Source organism: Cetorhinus maximus, chromosome 23 (genome assembly GCF_964194155.1).
Source record: "Cetorhinus maximus chromosome 23, sCetMax3.hap1.1, whole genome shotgun sequence".
In the NCBI taxonomy this organism is placed as follows: Eukaryota; Metazoa; Chordata; class Chondrichthyes; order Lamniformes; family Cetorhinidae; genus Cetorhinus; species Cetorhinus maximus.
Window position 1 is genome coordinate 47,925,211 of NC_135901.1, and position 20,870 is coordinate 47,946,080.

General features: G+C 44.9%; 2 protein-coding genes, 1 long non-coding RNA gene, 1 other non-coding gene and 1 pseudogene across 5 annotated transcripts in view; 2 read left to right on the forward strand and 3 right to left on the reverse strand.

Annotated features, from left to right (window-relative positions):
* LOC144698274 (uncharacterized) overlaps positions 1–16,896 on the reverse strand; it is a 133,680-nt gene extending 116,784 nt beyond the window's left edge. The window contains exon 1 of the mRNA XM_078570245.1: positions 16,797–16,896. The gene's annotated coding sequence lies outside the window, so the exon portion shown is untranslated. The remainder of the gene's footprint in view (positions 1–16,796) is intronic.
* LOC144698301 (uncharacterized) overlaps positions 1–20,870 on the forward strand; it is a 290,571-nt gene that overhangs the window by 160,492 nt on the left and 109,209 nt on the right. The window lies entirely within an intron of this gene.
* Positions 9,806–20,870, forward strand: part of LOC144698533 (uncharacterized) — a 41,386-nt gene continuing 30,321 nt past the window's right edge. Inside the window, exon 1 of the mRNA XM_078570468.1 lies at positions 9,806–10,162. Within this exon, the coding sequence (XP_078426594.1) occupies positions 9,825–10,162 (338 nt within the window). The 5' untranslated portion in view covers positions 9,806–9,824. The remainder of the gene's footprint in view (positions 10,163–20,870) is intronic.
* LOC144698272 (uncharacterized) lies at positions 13,770–16,693 on the reverse strand (annotated as a pseudogene). Its single transcript, XR_013580477.1, has 2 exons — positions 16,670–16,693; positions 13,770–15,380 (listed from the first exon to the last, which is right to left on the reverse strand). The product of XR_013580477.1 is annotated as an uncharacterized LOC144698272 (transcript).
* trnat-agu (transfer RNA threonine (anticodon AGU)) lies at positions 20,671–20,743 on the reverse strand. Its single transcript has one exon. It is a non-coding gene; the product is annotated as a tRNA-Thr (tRNA).

Below are 20,870 nucleotides of genomic sequence, written 5' to 3' on the forward strand. Positions count from 1 at the left end.
TGGCTCTCAGGAAGTGCAACTAAACCAATTCCACACACTCGCCTTTCCTCCACACCAATTTCTATTTACATTGTCTCTCCTCGTTCACCCTGTCAAGATAAAGGACCATAACCCGCCCGACTCCCCGTGTTAAACTGCACTTGTCTCTTGCTCACACAAAGAGAATTCCTAATGTCCCCGAAAGTGGGAAGCAGCTGAACATTTGGGAGCGGCGGGATTCGGACCCACTACTTCAGAGACTGAACCTTAATACAGCTCTCCCGTTTATAGAGCAAATGGAATCAGATTGTAGACAGCAGCACAGAAATAACGATGACATGCTTGATCAGAATAACGTTCTGTTGTAATTCGATATTAAATCAATTGCATAAATAAATAATGTTTGTATCAAAAACTGTATGAGGAATCCTAGTCCAACTCTTCATGTCATTGGGTCAGGGAAACTTTGTTAACTAAGGCAAACTGTGCATGGATTCTGCAGAAACTCCTTCTTCAAGCGAGAAATGGACAATGATTGAAAGGGGGAAAACTCAGGTTTAAGTAAAGAGAGAAGGAATTTGAGACGAATTGGTTAGCTCTTTAAAAATAGCTGGCACAGATACGATGGGGTGAAGGGCTTCTTGTTGTAGTAAAAACAGAAAATACTGGAAAAACTCAACAGGTCTGACAACACCTGGGGAAGGAGAAGCAGAGTTAATGCTTCAAGTCGGCATGACTCTGAAGAAGAGACATACGGACTCGAAATGTTAACTCAGCTTCTCTCTCCACAGATGTTGCCTGACCTGCTGAGATTTTCCAAGCACTTTGTTTTTATTTCAGATTTCCCGCATCTACAGTATTTTGCTTCGATCTTAGGGCCTCTTACTGTGCTGTGCCATTTGATGCTGACATTGTTGATCAGTCTGTCTCCAGCATTCCTAATGAGAACAGCCGAATTCCATTTCTTCAAAACAAAGACCCAAAGTGCTGCTGCATGACGTCACCGTTTAACATTCCAGACAGCTCCATTGGGATCTTTACAGCGCAGGGTTTATAGAGGCGAGTGGGGTCATATTCGCTTCACAGATGATGGAGCTGCGGTTTGAAACAAGCAAGAGCATTATCCAAGCGTGTTCATTTAGGTATGAGTGAACGTTCAATAATTTACATTTGTTGTTTAAAATTAACACATGGGTTCGAACCCTGCCGCCTGAGGATTTATTATTTTAAATAGGAGGAAACCCACCTAAACACACCCGTGTTTTCTTATTCATTTGTGAGCATTCAGGAGATGGTGTATTGGCATTGTCACTGGTCTAGAAACCCAGAGATAAAAGCAAAATACTGTGGATGCGGGAAATCTGAAGTGAAAACAGAAAATGCTGGAAAAATTCAGCATGTCTGGCAATATTTCAGGAGAGAGAAATAGAGTTAATGTTTCAATTCCGTTTGACACTTCTTTGCAGTTCTTTGAAAGCAGCACACAGGGCCGAATGGCCTCTTTCCTTGGTGTAACTTTCGAAAATTTGATATTTCCCAACACCACTTCTTTCACAGTCATTCTGCCATTTTATAAACCATTCTTGCGAGTGGGTTCAAAGCTTAACTACGTGCACAAGACTGGAAGGAGTCTGCGACTGTGGATAATCAGCACGGGTCACATTCCTGTCATCAGTAACTTGGAGAATCAGGAAGATGAGATCCCAGATTATCTTTACAATGCCATCTGTAATCTCATTCTTTCTAAAATCCTTGTGTCCCACATTCTCTGTCTCTGCTTTCCAGGAAAAGCTTGGGTTCATGAACTGACTGTGTCTGCATCAAGCAGCTAATTGACCTGGGAGCTGGACGGGCAGAGGGAGCTGGAGGCGAGGCAGGGACAGAAGCAGAAACAGATGCGACATGAAAGTGTTTAGAAGTGTTTAGAAGTGTGTCAGTTACTTTCAGTGATGAATGTCTGCCATGTGTTCCCTTGTCAGTTTCACAGGAGCCTCAGTGATGAGGTTTGTGGGTTTTGGAAATTGACAGTTACACATGAGCAGCTTGTGGAGCTATTTCACCTCACTGTCAATTTCATGTTCCAGCTCACAGAAACCGTTGTTGTCGTTAACTGAAAAATTCATTCCATTTAAAAAGGAAACATGGATAAAAGCAGCGCCGATAAACCAAACTGAAAAAAGCTTAACGGCTTCCCTGGTGGTCTAGTGATTAGGATTCGGCACTTTCACCGCTGCTGCCCGGTTTCAATTCCCGGTCAGAGAAAGCAGATTTAATAATTATGTGGAATTGTTAAAACGAGTATTAATTTCTTATTGATTGAAAACATTTAACAGATCCACCGGAATCAGTGGGATGACAGTTGAAGTTTCGCCTCAGAGCTGGAAAGTCACACTTGGAACAAGTCGGGAACAAAGATAAAGACAGAGCGAGGGAATGAAAGGAGGACAAGAGAATGGCTGGGTGCAAAGCACCGACCACAGAGATGGTGGTGCGAGAAAATATATGGGTGGGGGAAGGGCAAATTTTGGTGCCTAATGTTTACACAAAACTATCACTCCTGATGGATCAACCAATCACAACTGCTCTTTAAAAGCAGCACATCAGCTCATCAAGGCCGAATGGCCTCCTTCCTCTGCTGTAACTTTCTATAATCTTATGTTTTCCAACACCACGGGTGCTTCTTTCACAGTCGTTCTGACATTTTATAACCCATGTACTTTCTTACCTTCTATTCGGCTCTTTTGAAACCAAAACACGGAGCAAATTCAGCGAGTTTTCTTGTCATTTCCAGCACGAGATTTGTCACGAGACTAATTGAGCAACACATTAATGCTGTCAATCCTTCACTGGAGCTCACCGCGCCTAAAGAGCACTGTTACCATCAGCCTGTTATGTAACTTCTTGCAGTATATCTGCTGAACAATATAAGCTTATCACAGCTCTGCTTTCTTCACAATGACATCCAATGTGACAATGCGAACAATTTCCAAGCTGAACAACGTACACAAGATTGGAAGGAGAGTGTAGCGGTGGATAATCGGCACTGTGCACATCCCTGTAATCAGTACCTGGGAGAATCAGGGAGATCCTGGTGTCTCTTTACCCAGTTATCTGTAAACCGATCACGTTGTGTTTTCTGTTCACACGAACTGACTGAGTTTGGTAAAGTAGCTCCTGGAAGAGCAGCGAGAGCTGGAGATGAGGCAGAAAGAGATGTGACGTGAAAGTGCTTTGAAATTTTTGTGCATCAAATGCTTTCACTGGTGAATATCGGTCATGTGCAAATTTCACAAGAACCGCAGTGATGAGGTTGGTGAATTATTTGCTTGGAAGAAGCTGTGCCCACCGTGGGGCGAACCCAAGGCCCTGGCATTACGAGCTTTCGCTCTACCGACTGAGCTAGACACAAAGTTAAAACCAGGAATAATGAGAAGCGGGAAACCCCAATGGATATTGACTCCATCACCTTAACCACTCGGCCACGACGACTGGCTCTATGCACAGGTTAGTGTCGTTGGTATAAATCATAGGCGGCTACAGCAGAGGAGGAGGGCATTCGGCCCATTGTGTAAAATCTGGCTCATGGAAGAGGAATTCAGCTAATTCAACAACCCCGCCTTTTCTCCACAGCCATTTATATTTTTATTGTCTCTCCTCATTCTTCCTGTTAAAGTGAAACCCCGCAAACACCTGCTTTAACTGTGAGCTGGCACTTTTTCGACCAATAGAGCAATTTCAGCAGCATTGGGGTTAGAAACCACGCATCAATAAAGAGTGAGACCTTAAATCAGCACCTGCGACCACTCAGCTGCGATACCGAGCTCAGGATGCAACTTCCCATTGCATCTGAGGTGTCAGCTGTGGCTCAGTTCATAGCACCCTCGCCTTTGAATGAGAGGGTTGTGGGTTCATGTCCCACTCCCGGAAACCAAGAACTGTGATTGTACTTGAAAGAGTTGCAATCTGTGACTGTTGTTAACTCGAAAGAGTTTCCCATTGCATTGTCTGGTATTTCTACTCAAATAGAACAGAAGCAAAGCAGCAGCGATATGTCATAAGGCCCCCCAAGCCTCCTCCATCACTCCATAAGATCATGGCGGATCCCCAGCAACAACGCCCGATCCCGAGAGCCCTTCATTCCCTTCAGAGTCCAAAAATCAGGAGAATTTTAGGATGTTTTTTCTTCCATTGATCGGAGAGCTCTGTGGACACCTGGTTGAAATCAGCAATAATGAAAAGTACAATTGATAAGATTGGAACTTTCCTGGGGAAACCCCAGTGGATTTTAAAAGCATCATTTTCACCACTCGGCCACGATGATTGACCAAGGATCCAATGCTTTTCACTCATTCATCAATAACACCACTCACAGCTTCCTCTTCTCAGCTGCACCTCCTTCCAATCATTGTAATCCGTTTTCCTCAAGGTTTGCTGCTGGATTTAATATTTACCTGCTGCGTGTCCTCATTTTGAAATGGGACTCGATTCAATATCCAGCACAAACTGCATTACAAACCTGACGGACAAACAATGGAAAACAAGTCACTCTGTAACACAAATCCCATGGTGCTTATTTTCAGATTCACAACAGTCAGCTTTTCAATAAAATGAAGGAATTTTACAATGAAAATACTTAGAAAGTTTGTGTGACTTTTATTTGTGACTCACTAACTCGGATATCCTGTAAATGCTGCTTGGAGGTTGAGTGACTGGGATATAATCTACTTGCGTTTTCCTGAGCCTGTGCTCGGTGTATTGGGAGGTTTGTCCCGGGTTGGAGTATCTTGTGTCCCAGGGATGGGTAGTAACCCACTGATTGAAGCTGCAGTCGCTGCTTTCTGCTGGCAGCGGGTGATTGGAGAGTGCGGGGCCGGAATATTGCTGCTTTGCTGCTTTTCCCTGTCTCACTCACTGTGGAGCTGAGAAAAAGAGAATAATTGATGGGCTTGTTTGAATCCAATAACTTCATAAATTTCCAATGGGTTAGATATCAGTACATGGTAGGGCTAATTGTTGTCTCATTACATTTGAAATGAATATTCGAAAAAAGCCGTTTGCCTGGGAGCTCACTTGGATAACAGTGGAACTGGCAACATTTCGGAAATCTTTCCTTTCAGTGCAAGTACCTAATGACAGCCTGGAACTGTGTGACGATGAACGCTGATGGGGAGAAAACAGTGAAAGCTTCATCCCTGGGTGGTCTCAAACCACCAACCTTTCAGTTAACAGCCGAACACACTGACCAATTGCACCACAGAGACTGATGTGGATTTAACCCAGGGTGTTAGCGAGTTAAAGCTTCAGATTTCTGCTACAGGAATGACAATTGTTCTCTATCAGTTTACCTTTTCCAAGATAAAGTTTGGGACATACATTATGGCTACATGGAAACAGTCTGATCCCACCCACTGCAGGCACATCCATGTCACTGGAAATCAGCTCTCCTGCAACCGGTGCCGTCTCCCTGCGAGCCTTTGCGTGTCTTGTCTGTTACCAAGTATTCTGATTTTCTTGAAGCCAATATTAGGTTTGAATTCCTGATGTGCAGAATCCTTTCAATGTCTCAGATCAGTTAATTTCACTGATAACATCAGAGTCAATGTTCCAGCGTCTTAAAGAAGGGAAAGGTGCCTTGACTGTCTCTTGTTAGTCGGACAGTTCACACTTCATTCGCCTTGGATTCCATTCCTCAAAAAATTTCTTCTTGAGTTTCCTGACCACATCTATCAGCATCTTCGGATTGAGAAGCATAATGCAGTGCCGTTCTGATGAAAACCATGTTTCTCCCTCCACAGATGCTACCAGATCTGCTGAGAATTCCAGTGTTTTCTGTTTTTATTTCAGATAGCCAGCATCTGCAGTATTTTGCTTTTCTTTACCTGATTAGTGAAGCATATGAGGTTCAGAGGGTACTTGACAGGGCGGATGTGGAGTGGCTGTTACCCCTTGTGGATAGGGGTAAACAGCTATATGTTTAAAAATAAGGGGTCACCCATTTAAAACGGAGATGAGGCGAATTTCTTTTTCCTCAGAGGGTCGTGAGTCTGTGGAACTCTCTTCCTGAAAAGGCTGTGGAAGTAGAGTCTTTGAATATTTTTAAGGCAGAGGTGGATATATTCTTGGCAAGCAAGGGGTGATAGGTTATTGGGGATATTTGGGATACAGGTTTCAGGTTACTATCAGATCAGCCATGATCTTATTGAATTACGGAGCAGGCTTGAGGAGCCTAATGGCCTACTCCTGCGCCTTGTTCTTTTGTAGTGCTAAGAATGTGGATCCCATCAGCAGTAGATTTCGAGATCCATGTCTGAGCTGAAAACGTAGAGGTAAACTAACACTGTAAACATATTGTTCACCAGCTAGAAAAGGAAAGGGATTCGCTCCATCATCCCATTTACTGACACAGCAACACAGTCTCACTGTTGGGAGACCATTCAGATGCTTCATGTGTGCAAAGGGCTTTATTCAGTTTGCCCACATGTCAACATTCCAACTTTAAAAGTTCAAAGGATTTGATCCATAATCAGAGCATTGCTACTGGCAAAACACTGTTTAAATGTTCCATGTGTAGGGGAAAAATTCACTAGCTCGTCCCATCTCCTGAGACTGCATTGAGTTCAGAACGAACTGTCGGGGTTTGTTCTGCTATTCATAACATCCAGGAGAGTATTGTGCTGGAGCCTGGAGCAATGTAGCCGTTGCATCAATTGATTTAACAATTTTATGTCTTGCCCCTACGGCACGGATGGTATTCTGATTGCAGGATATAGACATTCTACAATTCAGTCTTTCAATGGCGGATCCGCCACCCGGCATTCACTGCGGGACAGAATGTGTCCTAACCTCACAATAGAAGCTCCGTGCGCATGCGCATTGCGGTCCTTTTTATCAGCATGCGCAGTGCTGGTCTGTGACTGAAGCTGCTCAGAGCGGGTGAGAGAGTGTCGAGCGGAGCAAACTAACAGGGTTAGTGGGTGTGTGTGGAGGAATGGAGAGAGCGGAGTGGGCAGGGAGGCTTCATAAAGACACAGTGCAGGCCATATATCCCAAATAACAAGGCAGCGGTTTTGTATTTGCAGAGAACGGGCCAAAAAAGTCTGGATTTCTCCCTTCGCCAGGCCCGGGGTAACGGCCGCCATCTTTATAGGGGGCAATGTGCAGCAGGGCGCATGCGCGATCTTCCTGGTCCAGGTAGCAGGAGGAGAGAATGTTGTGCATTTCTATCCTGGACTCACGGGGATGGATTTTGGAAACTTCTTTTACAGGGGGTTCGAAGGGAGGATTTACACACAGCAAACTCAAACCAAGAGAAACATTTGTTCTTTCTGAATTTCTGTGCTGGACTGACAGTGATGGATTTTGGAAACTCCTTTTACCAGGGATTAGGAGAGGATTTTCACACAGCAAATTCAAAGCAGAAGGAATGTTTGTATGTTCTCAATTTCTACCCTGGACTGACAGTGATGGATTTTATAACTTCTTTTTACAGGATAATGGAAGGGTGTTGTCAGACAGGAAACTCAATTGAACCATCACATCAAAGTCTGACAGAATCACTCAATTCATCGGGACCTGGATATTATCAGACTTGGAGTGTAAGCTTTGAGTTCCAGATCATTACCACTCAACGTGTGAAATGTCTTCCTCACATCTCCCCTGTAGATTTTGCCCCAAATCTTAAATCTGTGTCTGTAATCCTTTTACGATCAGCAAATGGGAATAGCTTTTCTTTAACTGCCTGATGTAAACCACTCATGATCTTGTACCCCTCTATCAAATCTCCCCTCAATCTACTTTGCTCCAAGGAGAACAACCACAGTTTCTCCAACCTAACCTTACAACTAAAATCCCTCATCCCTCGAACCATTCTGGTAAATCTCCTCTGCCCCCTCTCAAGGACAGTCACATCCTTCATAATGTGTGGTGATCACTGGTTTGTACAGACCCAGATGTTCTGTGTTTGTGTCTGTGACATCATCACACATCGACAATTACACGGTGACATCACCCCATTTCCCAGGTATTTCCTCAACTGGGAGATTTTTCTCTGACTCCAGTGCTTCTGTTATCTTTCCAGCTGCAGGCTCCAGCAGGAGAGTTTGAAGTTGGAACGAGTGAAATAGTTTCAGAGGTTAATATTTTTGAGTGTTCATCTACAATTTAGACCTTTAGTGCTGTGCTGTGTTATCTGTGAGAGTTCAATGGCTCTGGGGCTGGTGTTGCTCCTCCACTGTGGATCTGAATCCATGTCCACCTATTGCCCTGTTTTACCTCTGCCCTTCCTGATCACCTCTCTGCCATTGTCTAACCTCCCCTGCCTCTAATACTGGGTGTGTTTTAACTATGTTTCGTACTCTACTGTAATGTCTGCCGACTCTGTCTAAATGAGGTTTCCACTGCTGCCCACCCCCTCAGCACGTGCAGCTGGCTTCCAAGCTTTACCTTCCCACAGTATGTTTCATAGTCAGGAAATGTTTTTCCTGTGTTATAGTCAATTTCTCTCCCGCTCTGAGCTTATATTGACTATCACATACTGTCCACCCTGAAACATTAATTAATTAATTCTATTGTGTGACAGAACGTTCCAAGGTGTTTCACGGGAGTGTTAGAAAGCAACATTTGACAGTGAGCCACATGAAGAGATATCAGGGCAGATTAACAAAGGTTTACTAAAAGAGGAGGTTTTAAGGATTGTCTTAAAGGAGGAAAGAGGGGTTTAGGGGGGAAATTCCAGAGCTTGTGGCCTTGGCAGCTGAAGGGGGAGACACCAAAGGTGGAGCAGTTAAAATCAGGAATGCTGATGAGGTCGGAATTAGACAAGTGTAGATATCTTGGAGGGTTGTGAGGCTGGAGGAGATTACAGAGATAGGGAAGGTAAGACCTTGCATGAATTTAAACTAAGGATGAGAAATTTAAAATTGAGGTTCTCCTTAACCCAGAGCCTTTGTAAGTCAGTGAGTACAGGGGTGATGGGTGAACAAGACCTGGTGCGAGTAAGCAGAGTTCTGGATTACAGGGGTGCTGAATGTGGGAAGCCAGCCGAGAGTTGAGTCTAGAGGGAACAAAGGAATGGATGACAGGCTTAGCAATTACATAAAGGGATATGGGGATAGTGTGGGGAAAAAGAAATTGATCGGATTGAACGGTGGAGCAGGTTCGATGGGCTGAATGGCCTACTCCTATTCCTATCAACAGTCTGGTTCAGTCTCAGTCAGTCAGGGAGAGGGATGGAGTTGGTATCTAGGGAGTGGAATTTTTAGCTGGGACTGAAGACAATGGCTTCAGTCTTTCCAGTAATTAAATGGTGGAACTTTCTGCTCATCAAATACTGGATGACGGACAAGTCAGGATGGTGTGTGACTAGCAGGGGAACTAGGAGGTGATGGTGTTCACATACACCTGCCACCCTGGTCCTTCCAGGGGTTGGAGGTTGAGGCTTCTGGAAATTTTGTCAAAGTTTTTGTTGTGTTGTTGATATCCCTTCACCCCCTGCCTCTCTCCACCCTTGTAGGCCAGAGTCTTGTGTAGGCCCAGACCGGGTGGCAGGTTCCCTTCCCTGAAGGACATTAGTGAACCAGTTGGGTTTTTATGACAATCCAGCAGTTTTCATGGTCACTTTTTCCTCGTGCCAGCCCCACAAATTCCCAGATTCATTCAGCTCAATTTCACAACCTGCCTTTGTGTTTTTGTGGGTTCTCTCTCACTCCCTTTGTTCTGTTTTAAATCAATTTCACAGGGAATTAGAACGGGAGGATTTTCATTCAGGAAACTGAAACCAAACATCACTTCAGAATTTGATGGAGTCGTCCATTCTATCGTAACCTGAATATCATCGGATTTTGAACATGGAAGGAGAAAGCACCGTTCACAGTGGGGAGAAACCGTACACGTGTTCTGTGTGTGGACGAGGCTTCAGCCAATCATCTGGCCTGTCAGAACATAAATGCAGTCACAATGGGGAGAAACCGTGGAAATGTGGGGACTGTGGGAAGGGATTCAATTACCCTTCCCTGATGGAAATTGATCGGCGCAGTCACACTGGAGAGAGGCCGTTCTCCTGCTCCGAGTGTTGGAAGGGATTCACTCGGTTGTCCCACCTGTTGACTCACAAGCGAGTTCACACTGGGGAGAGACCTTTCACCTGCTCTGAGTGTGGGAAGGGATTCACTCAGGCATCCCACCTGCTGAGACACCAGCAGGTTCACAAGTAACTACAGTGTTTGGATGTTGTGAAATTCCATCCAGGACTAACATGTTCATTTGGGGCTGTTTCTGCTGATGTTAATAAACTACAGCCCAGTTATAGGGGTTGATATTCTGGATAAAAGTCAAATAAATCAGCTTTGTGTTCAACTCACCGTGTGTCAAGTCTTTTAAATATCTCTAACACAAGTTAGTTCCTTTGGAAGGGCTCTCCCTCTCCCCTGTCTCCTCCATCCTCACCTCCAACAATAAGTGAGGGGAGTTCATGGAGCTTCTTTGTCACTAAGATTGGGACAATCCGATCAGCTGCCTCTGCTGCTTCCCTCCCTTCCACTATCCCACCGGGACAAATTGTCTCTAAAGTTTCCTCTTGTCTGAGCCCTGAACCCACATCTTTCTCCAGTTTCTCTCCCATCTCCCCTCATTCTTCCTAAGCAAAAGATAGAGAGCTATTCCTATAATATTCAATGCATTTCTGAAGGTTTTATAAGGTTATTAGACAGTGATTTCTTACAGACCTCCCCAGCTTGAGAAGGGAAAATCCTTATTGATTTCTCACAACTGATTTCTGACTAACCTCACTATTTCTAAGCTCCGAGCTTGTTTTCCTAATTTCTTGATGACAAACTGTAGATAACATACTAAAGCTACTAGAATAATCAGAATCAGCAACACAAACAGTTGAGCTGCCACCAAGAGTAAATGTCAAAACTTTTCGACTAAAATGTGATAACTATCGACTTAGATTCATCCTCCCCACCTGCTGATCATCTCTCACAATTCTACATTTTTGGAATGTTGTAAATACACCTGGTTCAAACAAAAGTTCATGTACGAACTTTAAAGATTCTCCATCTCTCTGTTCACCCGCCTCCACCTTGTGGATATTTTGTAAATCCAGATTCTATTTCCCTCTTCACTTAAACTTTACTCCCTCTAATAGATAGGAGTGTGTTTAATTCAATGCTGATTGTTTTATAGTTAGTTTCACTGTAGAGTGTGTGTTAATGTCTTGATGATTTAAAATGTCTCATTCAATTTTCCACAATAATCACTTCATGTTCTGTTGTCAAGTAGCTTAGCATGTCTGGGACCTGTTCTTCAGTGCAGGGTCACCATGCATTTCCACATGTTAATTACACCACATGTAACATATCACATCTGCACACTCACGCTGTATGCCAATACCAAGCTGCATGTGCGAACCTATGCAAGTTGCTCTTGGTCTTTCAGGTGATCTTATCAAAATATCAATGGGGCGTCTGTCTTTGCTGATCTACCCCTACCTGGTTCTGATGCCTTGGATAGTGGCCAGACTGTCGAATTCAGTTTCTTTTAAATACAGAGGCAAGGACACAAACATCACCAAGAGAAATCTCTGTTTATTGGTCTCATCTACACTTCCCTGACTTTCACTAGAATGTACATGTATATCAATTCGAACTATTCCATTGAATTATACCCAAGTGAATTATTCCATTTCCCAGTTCGTGATGTGATTTTCTCTATCTTTTATTCTAAATACGTCATTCCATGAATTACCATTCGATCTCATTCAAGAGCACTGGAGGAACTATATTGTCCCATTTAATACTCTCATATTATGGTGTTTGTAGATCAGAGACAGAAGTACAGATACTTGTAATCAGATTGTAGATTACTCCCATATCTCCCATTCTCAGACACTTTATCTTGAATGATAACAAATGGGATGAAGCCAAATCTTTAAAAAGCAAAGCCTTTTGTTTAAATTGTCACCAGGCTGTCAGTGGAAAGGGTTAACTTCTCAGCTTGTTAGCAAAGGGGCTGAAGAAACATTCTCAAATGTGCACACTTGTGTCAACTTTATGTACATTCATTTTCAGATCAAGGATGAACCAAACCCCATTTCAATCTTTGATTTTCCAATTCTCTTGATATTTTTCTCAGCTTTTCAAAAATGTTATTTTTTTCTTCTTTCTTCAGGCACCTTTCCAAATGACGGTAATAAAACTGAAGAAAAGTAAAACTGAAAAAGTTCACTTTCACAGGCAAAAGGAGCTTCAACCTTCTGAGACTGAAAAGAGTTAAAGAGGGTGGAGCTTCCCACAGGTTGTGAGCTCCAGATCATAACCTCAAGGCTGAAGCTTATCCTCAGGGAATCAAACTTTTCGATGCCCTTTACAATTGTACAAGTTCATTGTGATTCATACTTAAAGGTTTACTTTCACTCAGTAATTATAACCTTTCACTTTTCTCAGCACAGAAGCTGACAGCATTTTAGATTCAATCCCAATTGTAAACTTCTCTTGTAGCTGGCGTATGGAGAAGATCATGTCCACTGTAGATCTGCCAGCACAGAAACCGCACTGTGCTTCTGGATACACTCGCTCTGCAAGTAGATGGAGTCTTTTAAGCCTGACCCTAGTGAAGGTCGTCCCTGTGATGCTGAGGAGTGAGATGTCCCTGTAGTTGTTGCAATCTCCTCTGTCACCTTTCTTTTACTATATCATTATCATTCTTCAATCATTTATGTCCTGTGGAAAGGATCCTACCTTCCAACAGAGAAGGAGGAGCTCATGAAGCTGTGACAGTAGATGGGAGTTTCTGGGCTTGAGCAGTTCAGCTGGAATTCCATCCTTGCCGGGTGTCTTTCTGCTTGCTAAACAATCAATGGCCTTTTCAAGCTCAAGTGATGAGGGCTCCTCATCCAACTCAACCATGACAGGAAGCTGCAGGAGAGAGTCAAACAGAGACTGGGAGGTGCCTGTCTCATGGGAGTACAGCTCACAGTAAAGTTCAACCCAGCGGGACATCTGTTTACACCTGTCAGTGGGTGAGAACTTCACCATCTTCTGATTTCAGGGGGTAACTTTGGTGATGGTCGGACCAAGCGCCCTCCTGATCCCATCATACACAGTACGTAGATTTCCATTGTCACAGGCAGCTTGGATTTCATGATCTGGGCTGATCCAGTGTTTATTTATACAGTATCTCCCTGTGTTTTACACAACTGTCTCAGCTACTTTCAAGTTACACAGTGTTCTAGCTGTTGGGTTTATGTTGTAATCAGGTAGGCTTTGCTTTTTGCTTCAATGACAGATTCATCTCTGCTGAGTAGGTCTCAAACCAGTCTTTGTTGTGGGTTCCACCTTTTCCAAATGTTGTTGCTGCTGTGGCAGAAATCATTGAACTCAGCGACTTCCAAGATTCGGCAATATCAATGTTGACTGATGAAGCTTTCATTGATCTGCCTGTAAAATATTTCACTATTTTGTTTTATCTTCCTTGATAATTTAGTTACATAACAGAGGTGTCACTGTGAAGAATATGCAAATCACTACGTATTGTCAGCAAGGACAATCAGCACTTTCTCATTGGAGATATTAATCAGTGGAACCTCTCAGACACTTAATCGTAGAGTTCGTACCAAAGATAAATTTAGGATAAAGTAAAAGTTAATAATTTTATTATAAATGCGTTCCTGTCATGGGTTCTTGAATTAAGGGAAAGATCACAGATGGTGCTTTTAAAAGATACAATGCAGACCAGAAAATCAGTGACAGATCCAGAATATTAAACTCCAGCCAGTTATAGTGATTGTTAACATCAGCAGAAACAAACCAAATTATTGTCAGACTATCAATCCTGGACGTGATTAACAGTAACTGCAGAATCCAACCCCGCAGTCATTTATGAATTCACTGGTGAGTCTGCAGGTTGGAGAACCTTGTGAATCCCTTTCCACACACGGAGCAGGTGAATGGTCTCTCCTCAATGTGAATTTGCTGGTGTACAGTCAGCTTAGGTGACTGACCGAAACTCTTTCCACAGATATTTCAGCTGAATGGGCTCTTCTCAGTGTGAATTCGCTGGTGTGACTGAAGGCCAGATAACCGAGCAAATCCCTTCCCACACACGGAGCAGGTGAATGGTCTCTCCCCAGTGTGAATTCGCTGGTGTCTCACCAGATCAAATGACTGAGCAAATTTTTTTCCACACACAGAGCAGGTGAATGGCCTCTCCCCAGTGTGAGTGCGCTGGTGTACAGTGAGGGCAGAAGAATGTCTGAACCTCTTTCCACAGGAAGTGCAGCTGAACGGCTTCTCCTCAGTGTGAATTCGCTGGTGTTCAATGAGGACAGATGACTGTCTGAAACTCTTTCCACAAGTAGTGCAGCTGAATGGACTCTCATCAGTGTGAATTCGCTGGTGTAACTGGAGGCAGAATAATCGAGCAAATCCCTTCCCACAAACGGAGCAGGTGAATGGTCTCTCCCTAGTGTGAAGCCGCTGGTGTCTAACCAGGTCAAATGACTGAGTGAATCCCTTCCCACACACAGAGCAGGTGAACGGTCTCTCCCCAGTGTGAGTACGTTGGTGTACAGCGAGTGTGGATGAATGCCTGAAACTCTTTCCACAGGAGGTGCAGCTGAAAGGCTTCTCCTCGGTATGAATTTGCTGGTGTGACCAAAGACTGGATGACCGAGTGAAACCCTCCCCACACACAGAGCAGGTGAACGGCTTTTCCCCAGTGTGAATTCGCTGGTGATTCAGCAGGCTGGCTGACTGAGTGAATCCCTTCCCACACATGGAGCAGGTGAACAGTCGCTCCCCAGTGTGAACTCGCTGGTGTGTAGTGAGGGTGGATGAATACCTGCACCTCTTCCCACAGTAAGTGCTGCTGAAGGGCCTCTCCTCAGTGTGAATTCTCTGGTGTAACATCAGGGAGGTTTTCTGAGTGAATCCCTTCCCACACTTGGAGCAGGTGAATGGCCTCTCCCCAGTGTGACTGTGTCGATGGTATTCCAGCCGGGATGGATAAATGAATCCTTTACCACAGTCCTCACATTTCCCAGGTTTTTCCATGGTGCCAATGTCTTTGTGTTTCTACAGTTGAGCCGGTCAATTGGAACCTTGTCCACACACAGAACAGGTGACAGTTTCTCTCTGCTGTGAATGGTGTGGTGTTTGTCCAGGCTGTGTAACTGGTTAAAGCTCCTTCAACAGTCAGTGTGCTGAAACACTCTCACTTGGGGATATGTGTCTCGATGCTTGTCCAGCCACATTTATATTTCAATTATTTTCTTGGAGACAAAACGGACGAACATTTTCCCTTCCACCTTCAAAGGTCGATATTATTCAGGTTCTCGATAACCAATTGAATCAGCCAAGATGTTTAGTTCCAGTGCACATCTCCAAATCCTTCCTTTCTAAGACCTGTAAAGGGAGGTTTCAAAAGTAATCACTGTAAGTACAGAATAGGAATTCAGAGCAGACAATTCTAGTTTTTACTTTCTCATTTCCCAAAGCTGTGAACCCTTGGGCCAAACACACTCCCATTTTCTGTGCTAAATTCCAAACCCATCTCCCCCACATATTTCCTCCACTCCCAGTTTTCTCCCTCCATCTGCTCTGGTTCAGTTCAGTTCTCAAACCCCTGTGTGCAGAGTGAGAATAAAATCAATGAATTAATCACTTTTCTCCTGGTCACTGGGACCCTGAAGCCCCGCCTACTCTCGTTTCACCAGGATAGCCGGGCATGCGCAAAGCTCGCTGCTGAAGCAAGATGGCGGCCGTTAACCTGGGCCTGTTCATGGTGAAAAGCCCCAGAGCTGCAGGTCCTTATTGGGAGTTTCCTGCCTCCAGCGGTGTTTCTGAATCCTCCCCACCAACATCCTAGGGTTTCCGCACTGCTCTTGCTCCAGCTCAAAATAACTGGGAAGTGCTCGGTGGCATCTCTGGCTCCATCCTCCCCGGCTGCACTGGAGAGGCGCAGAGGAGATTCACCAGGATGTTGCCTGGGGTGGAGAGTTTCCGCTATGAAGAGAGACTGGATAGGCTATGGTTGTTTTACTGAGAGCAGAGAAGGCTGAAGGGGGACCTGATAGAGGTATACAAAATAGGAGGGGCATAGATAGAGTGGAAGTGAAGAAGCATTTCCCCTTAGCAGGGGTGTCAATAACCAGGGGTCATCGATTTAAAGTAAGGGGCAGGAGGTTCAGAGGGCATTTGAGAATTTTTTTTCACCAAGAGGGTGGTTGGAGTCTGGAACTCACTGCCTGAGGGGCTGGTAGAGGCAACAACATTTAAGAAGATTTAGATGAACACCTGAAACGCCACAGTTTACAGGGTTAGGGGCCAAGTGCTGGAAAATGGGATTAGAATACAGTTGCTCGATGGCCGGCACAGACACGATGGGCCGAAGGGCCTGTTTCTCTGCTGTTTCTCTCTGTGACTCTGAACGAGGAAGGGGGCGGGGCTGGAGGACCGAGCGGCAGCGGCTGGTCCTCCAGCCAATCGGAATGAATGAGGGGCGGAGCTGAGCCATCTGTGCCCGCGCATGCGCCCCGCCGCATACTGACCCCTATAAAGATGGCGGCCGTTGACCCCCGGGCCTGTCAGTGGGAAAACCCCGAGCAGCTGCCGCCGGTTCAAACCCGGACCCGGGATCTTCTTACTGGGGGTTTGGGGTCTACACCGGGTGTTTGTGAACCCTCCTGTCTAACCCAGCCGCCGGCTCCATCCCTCCCCGCTCACCCGATAAACAGCCGCCGCCCCGCTCGGTGTGACCGCGGGACCGGGAGTTTCCTTTGGGGTTAAGGACTCCACTGGGTGTTTGTGAATCTTCCCCACCCACTCCGCCGCCTCCATTCCTCCTACAATCGGCCGTTTCTCTCCGGTTGCGGAGAGGAGATAACCGCATCCCTGCCGCTGCTAATCCAGACTACGCATACGCCAAACTGACCTCCTGCGCATGCTCCCTTCTCAACCCACCAACGCGCCTGCGCAGGAGCCTCGGTGGAGAACATCGGGCACATTCTACACCGCAGCGAATGCTGGGTAGGAACCCCGCCATGGAGAAGGCGAAATCTTAAAGGATAATTATGTTTTCAACTCCGATTACAGTTGGAGCCATGGAGATAACATATATAATTATTAAATAATTTGTTCCAGCGACCAATGTGCCTGAAACATCCACCACAGTTCTGTTCTGGGATTAAACAACAGCAGAACAAACCCCAGCAGTTGGATGTGAAATCATTGGAGTCTCAGCAACTGAAGTGAACAGGGTGATTAAAAAAAAAAATTGTTCACATTGGCCCAATGACTTCATTGTCTTCGGATCACAAAACATAATTTTCTATTCAACCAGGTGGCCTTTCAATGGCAGTGCTCCTACCCAGCCTTCGCTCCGGGGTAGAATGTGCCTTATCCACACTGCAAGATTTTCCCGCGCAGGTGCAGTACCGGACTCTGCAAGGAGCATGCGTATTGCGGGTTCTAACTTGAGTTGAGCAACAGAATGTCGGAGCGAGTGAATGGAGCCGGTGGGCGGAGAGGAATGAAGGGGCCGAGTGGCAAGGGAGCTATAGGGAGGCCAAGTGAGTGGGGAGGACTAGAGGCAGCCGAGTGCTTGGGGAGGAATGGAGGGGCCGTGTGGTGGAGAGGAATGGCGGCTGCTGAGTGGATGTTGAGACTTCACGAATACCCAGTGGAGTCCTCAAACTCTCAATAAGAAACTCCTGATCCCGGGGTTGCGCCAAGTGGTGTGGTGGCTGTTTATTGCATGAGAAACTGTCCGGGGAGCGGGGAGGGATGGAGCCGGCGGCTGGGTTAGATAGAGTGTGTGGGGGAGGCAGATTCAGTCGTGGATTTCAAAAGGGAATTGGACCAAAACCTGCAGCATGTCCAGGGAAAGGGCAGGGGAATGGGACCAGGTGACTTAGTTTCCAAAGGACTAACAGGTCTCCCATTTCAGACAAAGATGAAGAGTTTTTTTGTTTGTTTTCTCAAAGGGTCGTTAGTGTGAGGAATGTTACCCAGGAAGCATTGGAGGCTGGGTCACTGAATTTATTCAAGGCAGAATTAAACAGATTTTTGATAGACAAGTGAGTCAAGGACTATGGGGGCGGGGGACGGAACGGACAGACAGGAACGTGGAGTTGAGACTACAAGATCAGCCATGATCTTATTGAATGGCGGAGCAGGATCAAAGAGCTGAAAGGCCGATGTTCCTCTGACCCGGGCTGAATGGCCTCAAGATGTGGTGTTGCCTTGGCTCTGATTTTTTGGAACAGTGAGGGGCTCGAGCAACAAAATGGTCTATTCCTGCTGCTACTTGTTATGTTCTTATTCAGCACCAATACCACTCAAGGCAATGGTTACTATCATATTGCCAGCAGTAGAGTGTTTGAGTGGCCGATTTGGGCTGCAGCTTCTATCGAGTTGTGGATTTGAATCTCATCACTGCCAAAGTTTCAGTTGGTTCGTCCTTTCAGACGTTTCATCAAATTCCTTAGCAGAGGCTCGGGTAATTTGATGTATGACGTGGTTCGTCTTGGTAGGAAGAACAAGGGAGGTTGTAGGAATTGCAGGGTGACTGCGAATAGGCGGGACTGAATGCTGTCATTCTCTGCTGTAACCATTCTATGATTTTACATGAACAACATTTACACCAGTGTAAGGTCTCCAGTCATGGCTGAGTGATTAAGCCGATGGATTCGAACTCCACTGGGATCTACCCACGCTGATTTGCATCCTGCTGATTGCGCTGCTCAGTGTTCCTTCCTTTTGGTGCCTCCAGAATTAATTATTGGCTAAATGGAGTCAGAATCTTCCAAATACTCCCGTCTGTTTTTCCTGTTTCACTTCTGTGATCCTTCTTTTCTGTGCATCCATAAGCATTCACAGAATTTGCAGTCAGAATTGGAACAAAGCTGAGCTATATAGTTGCATCCTTGCTTTCTGAGAGTTTGCCAGTCCTCAGGGACAAACCCTAGCCTGCTGTCACTCTCGGTGTATATGTCTGTGTGTGTTCATGTGTGTGTGTCAATGTGGTTCAGTTCACTGAGTGGTGAACTCATTTTTACCATTGCAAATTTTAATCACTTGCATCACATATCTTCATGGTAAATGGTACAAAGAATAACAACAGGTTTAAAAATTGCAAGAGGAGATTGACGCTTTCTGTATTTATTTAAGTGGAGACTGCTTATTGATTCAGTCCATATGTGACACAGCGGAGGAAGATTGAAATTTTCACTGAGCAACATTTGAACAGACAGTGGATTCCATCGGTGTAATAGTGTGTTCCAGTTCGGTATATGCAATCAGAGAATCAATTTCTATTCGTTGCTTTGAACCCAATCTTTCTAATAGGTTGGATGTTATGCACATGTTTCCTCCATTCTCTCGCTTTATTTGAACTGAATATTCATAAATCTATTTGTGTGGGAACTTACTGAATAACAGCAGAAGTGGCAAAGTTTGGGCAGGATTTCCTTGTAGTCAAAGGGCACAAAGCAGAACTATGTCAGTGATATAAGTAGACGCAGGAAGAGATGGATTCTAAATTGTCTTAAATCATTAAACCTTCAGTTGGAAGCTAATTTCGTTCAAAGAATATGCTATAGAAACACCCTAGTGGTTCAGATTCGGTGCTTTCACCGCCTGGGTTCCATTCCCTGTCTCGATGTTGTGCAAAATGTCGTAACTAGGACCCAATTTATGGTTTGGAAAAGAGTCGAATTAAACTTGAAACCTTCACTCTGTTTCTCCCTTCACATTTGCTGTCAGACCTCCTGAGAACTTCCAGCACTTTCTGTTTTTATTATAACATGAATTACTGACTTTATCATACACATGATCACAAGAAATAGGAGCAGGAGTAGACCACACGGCTCATCGAACCTACTCCATCATTCAATTCAATCATGGCTGATCTTGGGCTTCAACTCCATTATCCTGCCCGTTCCCCATATCCCTTAATTCCCTGAGAGAGCAAACCTCTGTCCATCCCAGCCTTAAATGTGTTCAATGATGGAGCATCCACAACCCTTTGGGTAGAGACTTCAAAGATTCACAACCCTTGGGGTGAAGTAATTTCTCCTCATCTCAGCCCTAAATTATCGGCCTTTATCCTGAGACAGTGCCCCAGTGTTTTAGACTCCCTGAACAGTGGATACAATCTCTGTGTCCACCCTATCAAGCCCGCTCAGAATTTTGTAGGTTTCAATGAGATTGCCTTTCATTCTTCTAAACTCCAGAGAATAGAAGCCCAATTTATTCAGCCTCTCATCATAGGACAACCACTTCATCCCAGAGACCAATTTAGTGAACCTTCTCTGTACCGTCTCCACTGCCAGTATATCCTTTTATAAATGTGGAGATGAAAACAGCACACGGGATTCTAGATGCCGTCTCACCAAAACAGACTTCTTTATTCTTGCTTTATTACAATCCCCTTGCCATCGACCTTCCTTATTGCTTGCTGTACCTGCATGCTCACTTTCTCCGTTGCTTGCACAAGTCTCTCTGAACATCAGCACTTACAAATTTCAAAAGCATTCTGCTGTTCTAATTTTTAGTAACAAGGGAACTTATTCACACACCTGCCCACATTATATTCTATCTGCCATCTTGTTGGCCACTCACATAACCTTCTGATATCCTTTTACAGTGCTCGCCTCAAAAGTGACCTTGCCACCAAATTTCATACTGCGCATGCAGGCCCCAGTGAGAATTGAACTCACAACCCCTGGTTTACTAGACCAGTGCTCTAACCACTGAGCTATGGAGCCACTTGCCATATCTTATTCACAGTAAGTCTCCTAGTGGAACGAGGAACAGGACAACGTTCCCCATCGATGAGAGATGATAGACCTGGAAATGTCTGAGATGGAGAACAGATAATTAAAAGATGCGACA